The 12,445-nt window shown below is 39.9% G+C and overlaps 1 protein-coding gene across 1 annotated transcript; it reads left to right on the forward strand.

The window, feature by feature from the left end:
- The first annotated feature begins 570 nt into the window (after positions 1-570).
- DIO2 (deiodinase, iodothyronine, type II) lies at positions 571-12,073 on the forward strand. The gene is given in 2 exon segments (XM_010017352.1): positions 571-792; positions 11,456-12,073. Coding segments are annotated over 2 exon segments (840 nt in total).
- Positions 12,074-12,445: the final 372 nt, after the last annotated feature.

The raw sequence follows: 12,445 nt of genomic DNA on the forward strand, positions 1-12,445 counted from the left end.
AGGACGAGAGGAGGAAGGCAGGAATACAGAGCGGCGAGGGGGGCGGGGGGGTAAGGGAGAGACAGAAGGAGGGAGGAAGGGAGGGAGGAACAGAAAGTTTATGTACATAAACCTTTTTTTCTTTTTTTTAAATAAAAGTATTGTTGCACCTGGTAGCTAGCTTCACTGACACGGGATTGGGAGCTCTGTTCAGTGCTTAAATAGCTGAGAGACAATGGGATAGTGCAGGGAAGTTAAAAATTAACAGTCTTAGCTTAAATTTTGTGACTGCAGGGAACTGGAAACACAGCTGCCTCTCTCTTCAACAAAATCAGGTCTCCTGGTTAAGGGAAGAATTTTCGTTAACATCTTAGTTTCTGAAAAATAAGCAGCTCCAAGTTGAATGAGTATCATGCAGTTATGGTTTTAACCAGCCTGCTCATATTTAACTGTCTCTGATCATTTTAAAGAGAGAAGCTGAGAGAGGGGTAACGAGGCTTTTGAAATGCTTTTTACTTTACTTTTTTAAATGAGAGTACAGAGCAAAAAAAGGAGCTGAAGGCATCCAGCTGAAAAGAAGCAGTAAGGAAGATGGGTCTGCTAAGTGTGGATTTGCTGATCACGCTTCAGATCTTGCCGGTCTTTTTCTCCAATTGCCTCTTCCTTGCTCTCTATGACTCTGTTATTCTCCTGAAGCACATGGTGCTATTTCTGAGCCGGTCCAAATCTGGGCGCGGTGAGTGGCGGAGGATGCTGACCTCGGAGGGGCTGCGCTGCGTCTGGAACAGCTTCCTCCTGGATGCCTACAAGCAGGTGGGTACGCGGGGATGGGGACTGGCAGGCTAGGGTGGGTCCCCTCCTCAACAGAGGAGGAAAGGAATGCCTCTGTGCAGTGCAGGCTACCTCCTATTTGGTGTGAGACATACAAGCTGAAAGGAGCAGTACTTTTAAGTCAGGGACTAAGGGTTCACCAGATCCAGGAGCTGCTGCCTCTCTGCTCTGCCACTAACTCTCTGTGCAGCCATAGCCATGTCATTTATTTTAGCCATGCCTCAGTTTCCCCACCAGTAAGAATAATGATTTTCATGTTTATAAAGCACTTCAGGATCTTCATATAAGAATAATTGTAAAGTACTCTAGATGTTTTCACAGCTGTTTTGTTGTTTAAAATTGTTTGCCATGTGAGATCCTCAGAGATTATAGAAAGACTGCATCTTCAAATAGAGCTCTACATAGGTGGATATCATCTGTGTAACACAGAATTGTTTCAATTACAGTAAAAGGTAGAAATGAACCTTTGTCATTACACTGGCATTTTCTGTTACTCATATGTTAATTTTTATATTGGAGGAAGCATCCAAGTAATAGTAAAACTGGGCATGAAGTGAAACAGCCTTTTTTCTTCATGAAGCAGTGACAGAGGGACATGTCAGAGATTAAAAATGAACTTCACTAGCCAAGGGACAGCTGCCTGGTGATTTAAGTTAATAAAGCCAATAGCAGTTATACAACGTATACTTTTTTTTTTTTTCATTTTAAGTTTTGTACAAACTTTACCCCGTGGTACTGCCCACGATTCATGAGGTAGGTATAGTTCCCATTTATAGATTGAAAAGGTGGACCCCAAAAGATGAAATTTCTTGCACAGGCTACCCAGTTAGTAAGTAAAAGTACCAAATTCAGAGCTTTGTGGCTTCCAAAACAGTGTTTAGTCTGTTAACATGTTGTCTTTTTTAGACTAATTTAACATACCTTATGATGTTGTGAGGTCATAGGGGTCCTATCCAAGTGATAGCTCTGTGTCTTCTGAAATATTTCATTTTATATCACCTTCCCCCAGTCCCTTTTCACTCCCCTTCAATGGCTTTTGTATTTGCTCTTTACCTAGAGATGTTAAGAGCTGGTGGTGTTGGTGTTTGCTGGCTTTGTGATAGGGAATACAAGCTGCTTAGCTTGAAATCCAATCCATGGGGACATTAATTTTTAGTGTAAGACAAATGTAAGTAACATGCTTTTGCCAAATGGGTCAACCTCTTACTGCCACCCTAGGAATCAGCCAGCTGGCTACTCAAATAAAGTAATGCTGAGTGAAGCTTACTATTCTCCTGGCCCTTGCAGTTTCTTTTTTTAGTCTCTTCACAGACATTAAGTAAGTAAATTTTACAGTGGCCTTGTTAAAAGGGATGGTGAACACAATTTTTCCCCTTTCACAGACAAGGCATGGTAGGACAGTTAACACATGACTTTGCCAAAGCTCCAGTGGAAGTTGGTAGCATGGCTCTGAAACAGCCAAGCTTCCAGTTCCCACATTTGCAACCTGTATGTGGGCCAGGGTCTGGAGAAGGTGTGCTGTAAGAAGCCTTATATCCATCAGATATTTTCAATCTTGTTCTGCTTAAATAACACAAAATTATTTTAAAAAAAAGATGTCACATGTCTTTCTATACTGTCCAAAGTCATACTTTGCCTTTTCCTCATTACTCTTAATTTCAACCATGGAAGCTACAGGTGGGTGACTCTATGCTATTTTTGGTCTTGGCATTGAAACTCATACCTTGAAATCTGGTAATTAAAAACTCTCCCTTATCACCTTTAAATCACCTAGGTTGTTCAGGACAATTAGGGTTTAAGGACCCTAGAATGAATTCTGAGTTTCAATGAACTCAGGAGAAAAATGCATATAGACATAATCCAATTTTATCACCTTGTTCCAAAAAGGGGAAAATATTCCATTCATTCTGGCTATCCTTAAGACAAAACTGATGGACCAACACTTCATGGAAAGACTCTATCTTCCTTAATAGAATTGTGGGCTGTAAAGACAGAGTATCATCGGAAACTCTTGATTGTCACAGAAAGGTGGATATATGTAAAAATCAAATTATAAAGCGGACAAAATAAACTAAGGAGCAATATTGGGAGAAGAGGAAGCAACAGAAAAGAAGCTTCTGCTGCTTCTGTAAGGAAGAGAAAGAAAAAAAGCTTCAGGTGGAAAGCTATACTGCTAGAGTTGAAAAAATTTGAAATATACCCTGTTTTGGCATGTTTAAAAGGCATGAGAAATACTGCAATATATTAAAGACTGTCCCACAAAGCATCTTTTTCCCTTAAATAATAATTTTTAAATCCTGACTAGGACTGCTTAGTTGTGATATCTTAAACTTAGGCAATTAATGAGGGTGGGAAATGAAAATATTAGGGAATCAGGGTACTAAAGAAAATGGCAAAATGCATGTCTGTACCATAACTGTGATTGCTTGTTGCTCCAATTTGCTAGCTGAAGCCAGGTATTAGTAAAGTACTTAAGCAGGTGCTTAAGCTCATTCCACTGAGGAGTATTTGTAAGATAATCATCATTTTTCAGCTAGAACAGCAGAATTGCAGATGTCTGAGACAAACCAAAGGTAGATTGCCAGTTAGTAGAAGACAACTGGATTAAAGCAGTAACTATGCTTTACACAGAACTCTTTCTCAGTACATTTCAGAACATTTTTCACAGAAGTACTTGATGTAAAATTTCTATTCACACTAAATTACTATTCAAATTAAATTACTGGAAGCCATTCCAGAAAAAGCCAGTGGGTAGATACTAGATTCTGGATTAAAATAAATTTATTACAAGAAAGGAGTTTTGCCTTGAAAACACACAGCCTGTCCCAGAATTTCTTTTGTTTCAAGACTAGTGCGCAGAAGAGATGATCTTGGAATAGAGTGTATTTGAAAATATCTATTCTGATGCATTTTCCCTTCTAGAAAACCTTTTGAATATCTTACCCAAATTTCAACTTGCTTTTGTTCTTCTTGTTGTTGTTATTCTAATAACAACCAAATTACTTCACATGACTATTTTTTTATTTTATTAATGCACATTACTTTTTTTTGCAAATATAACATTCTATATGATTTACTTTCTCCACATTTTACAGTCCAAATAGAAACAACATGATTTATCTTTTGTTTATTTTCTTATGTGAATTTTATCAATGATTAATATATTTCTTTTTACTTCCTTAGCTTTCAGTTCAGTATCTGTCACACTCAGTGTTGACATTGTCTGCACTATACCAGCTTTCTGATTTATAGAACATCCTCCTCCTTTTTTCCAAGATGCAAGTGTGTCTTACATTACAGCAAGGGAGTCTTTAAGACCAGATAAATTGTCTTAACAGTGATAAAAAGAGCTAGTAGCCAAGTTACATTAACTTCATATAATTGCAAGAGTGCAAATATTTTATTTAAATGTTATTTTTCTAATTTACAGTTGTGCTCTGTTTATCTACAGAAATGAGTGGATTGCTTCCTGAAGAGCAAATCATGTATGTATGTGTGTGTAGGTATTTACACTTTCATATCTGTTTGTATGTATACAGATATATATGTGTGTGTATCTGTCTCTCTATATATGTACATACATATATGTATATGTGTATAAATGCAAAAATACACACACACAAGCATACATAATCTGCTTTTCCAAGAGCCAGTCCTCTCATTTCTCTGTATATGTATACACACATATATATGTTTATATGTACATATAAATAGATACGAAGGCAACCACACCTACTGATAAGAGAAAAAAAATGCAGAGATTTTGGGGAGGTTGTTAGTGTGCCTTCTGCATGATTTATATAGGTCATCTGTACAAATGCCAGTGAGGCATTTGTTTTAGCCCACAGCATGTGTACTCAATGTGTGATATAGCTTTCAGAAATCCAGAGAAAAAGCTAGAGAAACCTTGAAAAACCCACTGTATTTACTTTAAAAAGATTTTTTTAGCTGCTAAGTTCCATGCCTTATTTAGTACTGGAATGAATCTGCTTTCTAAGATTCCAAAGGCGAGAAACTATTATCTTAAAATGCTTTTTAAGTGGGTACAAAAAGGTTGCACCCATTAAGAGTGCCCAGTGCTGAGGCTTCATGCTCGGAGCTTTACCAGAGCCGTATAAGAGCTTTGTGTTTCAGTAATGTGGAGCTACTGTTCCTGGTCTCCAGTAGAGACCTGTAAGGTTATTCGTGAGGAAATCTTCCCTCTTCCCCACCTCAGTGCAGGGTTGTTAAGAGTAAGACCTTAATGGTAGCTCCTTGGAGCAGCCACATTCTTAGGAATGTTGTGGTGCACCTATGAGGATAACAAGCATGTGTGCGTGTATACACGTGTGTAAACGTACATTACCCTGGCGGTGTTCAAGGCCAGATTGGACAGAGCCTTGGGCGACATAGTTTAGTGTGTGGTGTCCCTGCTCACGGCAGGGGGGTTGGAACTAGATGATCTTAAGGTCCTTTCCAACCCAAACCTTTCCAACCCCATTCTGAGATTCTGCAATTCTGCGATTCTGCGATTCTGTGATTGCAGCCCTCAGAAGGATGCTGATATCTCAAGCAATGGATGGTGATGGGTGTGTGTGTGTACTTGTAAAGCTTTTTACTGCCTTTAGAACAGGCCAGCAGCAAGCTGACAGACCCAGCATGGAGGGAATGGTTGGCACAGGATCCCAGCTTCTCACCGTAGATCCATCTGTGGATGTAACAGCAAGTAAACTGGTTCAGTAAACACCCAGTGGGATTTTCCTCAGATTTCAGGGAGGCACAATTAACATATCTTTGGCTACTTCTGCCTGACAGATAGGGACACAATTTATTCATAAAATAAATCAGTATGCTAAGTAGGATGGCTCGAAAACTGCCATGTTAAGTGCATGCTGCACAGTATTATCACAAAGCAAGGCATGAAAGTAATACAATGACACAATTCTTTGCCTGCTGTTTGGCTGTCTCTTTGATTTTTGGGGAAATCTTTAAAGGGTTGAAACAAAGACATAACCTCTATAATTATTTGTATTTATTTTGTCTGGCAAGGTAGGGAAGTGTCTCTCTGCATTTGACAGTGATAAAGGGAATTTGTGGAAGAGAGCATGTGGTATAGTTTCAGGGTTTAGAACTAGACATTGTGTGTTATTAAAAATATTTTATTGGTTTTACAAAGTTCGGCTTTAGCAGAATTGTTTTCATTGACATTTGCAAATGAAAACAGTCTTGAAAGAAGTGAGAAAAACAAAACAAAACCACAATTAAAACCTTTCCTGCTGTGTTTGGAACATAAATTCAACAGGATTTGAGCTTGTCATTGTCATTAATTTAAAACATTGTCATTATTATTAATATATAATCATGTTTGTTATACTCATGTCTGAGGAACAACCTAGACCAGGGTCCCATTGTACTAGGCAGTATCATAAATAAGGAGCAGACAGCTTGTTCCACGGAGTTTACAGTTCATAGACTCAAGACAGAAAAAGGGCTGGAAAAGGAATGTGATGACTCCTATCCCCCATGGGGTCTTATCCTACCAGTTTCATTTTGTAGATCTAACTTCACTTCTTCCACACTGACTCTTTGCAGTCTTCCAGTTTCACCCCTATCTGTGAAAAACAGACTGAAAGGACTTCTTGATTTTTTGTCAAACCCTTCTGAAAAACTCATTCAGCTCTGGTAGACACAGAAAATTAGCGAACAGGTACCACCCATGAAAAGGATTGTACCTGATCCTTGTGCTCAGTCTAGCTCTGCCTCTTCAACAAAATGCCCACTGTGTATTCATACAGCGCTAAAGCTGAGTAAAAAAAAAAGAAAAATCCAAATTAACTTCAAATGTCCTCCAGGTGCTGACTAACAAAGACTGGCGAAAACCTCTATATCCTGTAGGTGGAGTCCACAGGGGCAGCCAGTGGATCCCATGAGGTAGGATATGCTCCTATCCTGAGGGAAACATAAGCCCTTAAGAAGCTTGCTGCATGCTCCCTGATCAGAGGAACTAAAATTATCCATTTTCTTTTAAGAGAGTGCAAGGCAAAAGGCTCTTTTATATTATCCCTCTGCCATGCATGCTTATTTGTGGGACTGGCAGTTTTTAAGTAGAGAGAGTAGCATTTGACCAGTTATTTTTATATGGACTGTGCCCTTATAGTTTGCCTCCCACTTCCCTCCCTCAGCTTCACACACCTTATCCTAAATAAAAGACTCAGGAGTCTGGGAGAACTCCATTCAGTTCCAGTCTCTGCTCTCCAATTCAAATAATCAGGTCTCTTAAAGCAACTTGCCACCTCCCCACGAAGAGCTCCCACTCCCATATGCTACTCCAGACAAGGGCCTCCTGTAATTTTTATCCACTACAAATCTCTGGCTCACGTAAATAAAAAACCAAAAATAATAATTTGTATCATTCTCCAGACAGAGTCTGATTATGATTTGGATGAAACTCTGAGAAATATCAAGCTGTTCAGAGGCTATATTTAGCTGGATGGGATCAAATCAAATTAAAAGCAGATAATTTGAAAAGGAGCAAAAAGCTCCAGAAATTCAGTTCATTACCAGTCTCTGGACTCCAGTCCCAAGAGCAGCATGTCCACATTTAAATGGCTAATATCATAGACTGCTAATTGTCTGGCATCACCTATTTTCTTTAGGGATTTGACACAGCCTGGTGAATCTGCCAAACTGTTTGAAAAATTCCCTCATTCAGGGAATTAAAGCCATATTCCTGTACACAGGATCCTGGTAGGGTTATGCTAAAGCTAGTAAAAGCAGAACGAGAAAAAAGAAAAGGTGAATGAGGAGGTGATGTTTTGTCCATGGGACTTTTCCAGTCCTCATGAAGAATGTACAACAAAGCAGTATGTGCTATTTCTAGCCTGTAGTTTATGAATAGGGTCTTCTTTCCTGCTCCTAAGTTTCCTTCATTTTGCAGTCTGTATACTAAAGCATCAGCAAACCTTGTTCCCTTTTCAGTCTGTGTGCAGGCTTGGAGAAGGAGATGCAGTACCAAGGCTGTTGAGCAAACACTAAATTCACACAAATGATGCAAATCACTAATTTGGTGGAAGGCTGGTGCTTGCTTTTGTCGATGGCCAGGCTGGCTCTCAGAGTTGGTTGGCCTACCTCACGTGTCCCATGCAGGCTGCCTGGGAGGGGGTGCCTGCATCCTGCCCAGTTTCCACCTCTTCCAGAAGTCTGACACTGAATGCCCAAATATTCATGCACATAAGTACGTGATTATAGAAATGCTGGTTCGCATGTGAAGAGAATTCTAATAGTTTGTTTCTCAGAATTTATATTTTGTCTGCCTTTGTGTAAGATTTCAAAAGCAGTTTGGCTGAACACACGGAGGTTTTTGTTTGTTTTCTCATTGGGTTGATTTTCTTTTCCAAGAGCTATTTTTCTTTCAATAAATGACAACAAAGAAGAGAACCAAGGCCTATAATGCAGATGATCAGAAAGGATGATATTGTCATCCTGTGTCAAACAGGTTCTGAGCCTCGTGAAATAAAGAGTCCCATTGGGAACGTCAGTGCTTCATCAAGACCAATTAGTGGAGATGCTGCTGCTTATGTTTAAGCTTTAATGACTGGGCAGGACTGCATTTTGGAGTGCCTGACACTGGCATGGAACAAGGCACTGACCTAATTACTCCTCTACAAGAGCAGAAAATGCCTTGTGAATGCCTACTTGGCAAGGAAGTCTCATTAAGGCGAAAGAATTCAACACGAGCACTCCTAGAAACAAAAATTAAAATGATAGGTAACCTGCGGCCATTGGACTCACTTCATGGCTCTGGGAAATGAAGAGAACTGCTATAAGGTGACAGGGGGTATATTTGTACTTTATTTCCTAAATCCATCTTTTTAGTCAATAAGGAGTGTGAGAGAAAGAATGCAAACTTGTATTGTTGGAGAACAGTGAAATATGTTGCCATCCCTGATTTCATGGTTAAATAGTACTTGAATGGCATTCCCATGGTGGCATCGGATGGGAGTTTTGTTAATCTGTTCCTTCAGGGTTTGCAAACTCACCTAGGAGTAAAACGTTTGGTAGACCTAAGGGAAGAGCTGATAATGAGGAGCTTACAGTCTGTAGCCTCTCCTTCTGCCTAAATATGATCTAAAAGCAGACTGTGATTTTCCAGTTCAAGAGTGTTAGTGTATTTACAGTCATAATAGTTTTGTTAAAAGAAAACCAGAAGAGCAAGGGAAAACAGCTCCTCAGATATTTCTTGTCTCCTGAGCAGCTCTGTTCACTGCTGAGTTTTAGTTACTCCTATCGTTTTTACCTTTATATTTCTTCTGCTCTGAAGAGTGCCAGAAAACATCAGAAATTCAAAGTATGTTGCTTAATTGTAATTTATGAGATAAATTGCATGTTATTACTTCTTTTCTTTGACTGGATCAGCGCACACTCCTAAATACTGAAGTCCATTATTCATCCAGGGAGTGGGTGCAGCACAGATATTTACATGTCAGGCTTTGCCCAAAAGGCACATTTTAGGCAAGCTAGCTCTGAAAAGAACATTTGCTTGGTACTGCAAGAACAGGTGGGCGCTCTCTAGGTAAAGAAGGATCTGGTATTTGTGCAGATGTGTTTCTTGAGATGTGCCTTTTTTGATGGTTACCAACTTACCGCAAAATGCTTAGTTGTCTAGCTGGCTTATGAATTGATTGCAGCCCTCAGGATGACTATATGGCCGACACATGGTCTTGACCTGTGTTATTTCTTTGCTCAAGTCTGGGCCTTTACCTTACTCACTCTTGCTTTGCCTATCTTAATGCACAGAATGGCAGAGAGAAATGAGGTTTTCAACAGCTGCACAGAAGAGTACCTACTACCTGCTAAGGTGTAGGGAGCCTGTAGCAGCACTTAAATACTGCAAGATGCATAATGCTACTTAAAGGCTACAGCTTGAGTCTCTGAGCTTGCCTCTCTCCACATAGATCCTTTTTTTCTCAAAAATTGTGACACAACCATTTCCTTCCTGGAGTTCAACGGACAACATGCTCACACAGCAGGTCCCAAACTCAGCTATTTCAAACCTCACTTGTTTCCGAAAGCAAGTAGCTACAGAAATAAATAAATAAATAAAATATGACAGACCTCAGAATTTGGCCCTATATGTTTCCTTCAAAGCAACACTTCTAAACATAATAAAATAGTCAGGAGACAGAGACAGAAAAAGTGAGGGAAATACAAAAGGATAATTGCATTGTTGTACTAGAGCAGATGGTAAAGACAGATACATAGGAATTGCTGTAGTAGAGCTCATTAAAAACTAATTGTCTTATGTAATAATATTTTGTGGTTCTATAGCAGTTATCAGTTAAGGATCTTGGAGCCCTCTGCAGGCTCCACCTCATTCTGTCTGTGCCTTCTGTGATATGCTTATTATATTCTGTCTTTTTTCTATAGGCAGGGAAATAGGTCAGGCAAAATGACTTTTCTGCAATTGTCTGTTTGGTCTGAGTTACATATGGGGCTAGAACTGAGAACAGTTCATTTTTACTTCATCTTACTTCAACCATCATATAAGCTTTACCCCTTTTCTGCTGCTTTCCCCCCAGTCATCTTCTAGAGAAATGTTTCAGTAGAAGAAAACATATCACTCAACTGCTGATGAAATTACTCAAAGTGGTTAGAAAAACCTTTGGAGATCACAGTCTTGGATGGTCCATTGTCAAAACAAAATGATATACTGAGTGGGCATTTGCGGAGATCTCTCTTTTGTTTGGTACTCTTGCATATTTTCATTCTTGGGATGCAGGATGGAAGAGAATATACATGTGTGAAATCTGTAAACTCAAAATTGAGAGTCACTGCATGCGTTGTGAAGATCAGGAATACAACGCAGAATGATTTTTGAAGAATCAGAAGAATAGCTTGAAAGGTAGGATGCAGTTCAACAGAGCCATGTGCAAATCACCAAATTCAGTCTGGACTGATGAAGTACCCAAATCCATGATGGGGAGCAAATAGAAAGGGTAGAAAAAGGGACCTAGAAAAAGGGGCCTAGGCACCATTATCAATTCTTAGTAGCAACCCCCTAATCATCAGTCTACAGTTTTTCCAAAACAGTAATGATATCTTGTAAAAAGCAAACATCTGGAATGTATAAAATGTGTAGCCTGTGAGATACATGAAGTAATTGTTTTGATTCTTCTGAGAATTAGTAAAAACTCTTTTGAAGTTTTGAATAGTACTCTTCAAGAAAGATATGAACCAAGTGGAGAGAATTCAGAGGATGTCAGTGAAAAAAATAATGTCTAGAAAATTTGTCTCACAGAGAAAAGTTAGAATAAACTGGAGGTAGTCTGTCTGAAAGCAAATAAGAGTCTGCAAATACATAAGGGTGGACAGTACTATGTGTGTAGTGGGCAGGAAAGACAGATATCAGATCAAATTTTTAACAATAATAAGTAGTAGACCTAACACGCATTCCACATTTCCCTGTACTGTGAGTGGAGATGAAGTAGCTGAACTTTTTGTAACTTCTGCTTTTGCTGATTTGAAATATCTCAATGCTAGTGTCCATGCTGGTAGTTAGGTGTACTCTTTGAGCAGTTGACTCTATTTACTTGAAGAGGGTAGTCGTAAGGATACTGGACAAGCAAGACATACTAACTTGCTATGTTTTAATTTGTTTTGCTATCAGGTGAAACTGGGAGGAGAAGCCCCAAACTCCAGTGTAATCCACATAGCCAAGGGCAGCGATGGCAGCAGTAGCAGCTGGAAGAGTGTCGGTAGCAAGTGTGGAGCCAAATGCCACCTTCTGGATTTTGCCAACTCTGAGCGGCCACTTGTGGTCAACTTTGGTTCCGCTACCTGACCACCTTTCACAAGCCAGCTGTCAGCCTTCAGCAAGCTGGTGGAGGAGTTCTCTGGTGTGGCTGACTTTCTGTTGGTCTACATCGATGAGGCTCATCCATCAGATGGCTGGGCTGCCCCTGGCATCTCTTCCTCTTCATTTGAAGTTAAGAAACACAGGAATCAGGAAGACCGATGTGCAGCCGCTCATCAGCTCCTAGAGCACTTTTCCTTGCCACCTCAGTGCCAAGTGGTGGCTGACTGCATGGACAATAATGCCAATGTGGCCTATGGGGTTTCATTTGAGCGAGTATGCATTGTACAGAGACAAAAAATTGCCTACTTGGGAGGCAAAGGCCCGTTTTTCTACAATCTGCAGGAGGTTCGGCTTTGGCTGGAACAAAACTTCAGCAAAAGATGAAATCCACTCTCTACAGAAGCTGTGTCAACAGATGTGCCCCTTTAAGGTGATGTAAAAGGGAAAAAAAGCAAACATATGCTGTTTTGAATAAGGCCTTTCAGAGGATTGCAGGAGAACGCATTTGATAACAAGATCAAATGAATGTTAACTAGGACAAAACAAAACAAAAACCTAACTACACAGAAACGTTATTGTGGGAAAAAAATCCCACTCCTGCGCTTGCTACAGAACAGAAGAGGTGAAGAGGCTTCTGCATAAAGGTGTTGCTGGTGAGCAGGAAGAGTGGTGAGATAAGACCTGTCTCCCCATAATCTGTCTTATGAAGTGTCGGCCCTAGGGTGAGCCAGAAGTGTTGCTGCTTGGAAGGCAATCCGTGGAAAACCAATGCTGTGCATTTCATCAGAAACTTTTCATTAC

The sequence above is a fragment of the Nestor notabilis genome, unplaced genomic scaffold, assembly GCF_000696875.1.
Source record: "Nestor notabilis isolate BGI_N333 unplaced genomic scaffold, ASM69687v1 scaffold30180, whole genome shotgun sequence".
Taxonomy (NCBI): Eukaryota; Metazoa; Chordata; class Aves; order Psittaciformes; family Psittacidae; genus Nestor; species Nestor notabilis.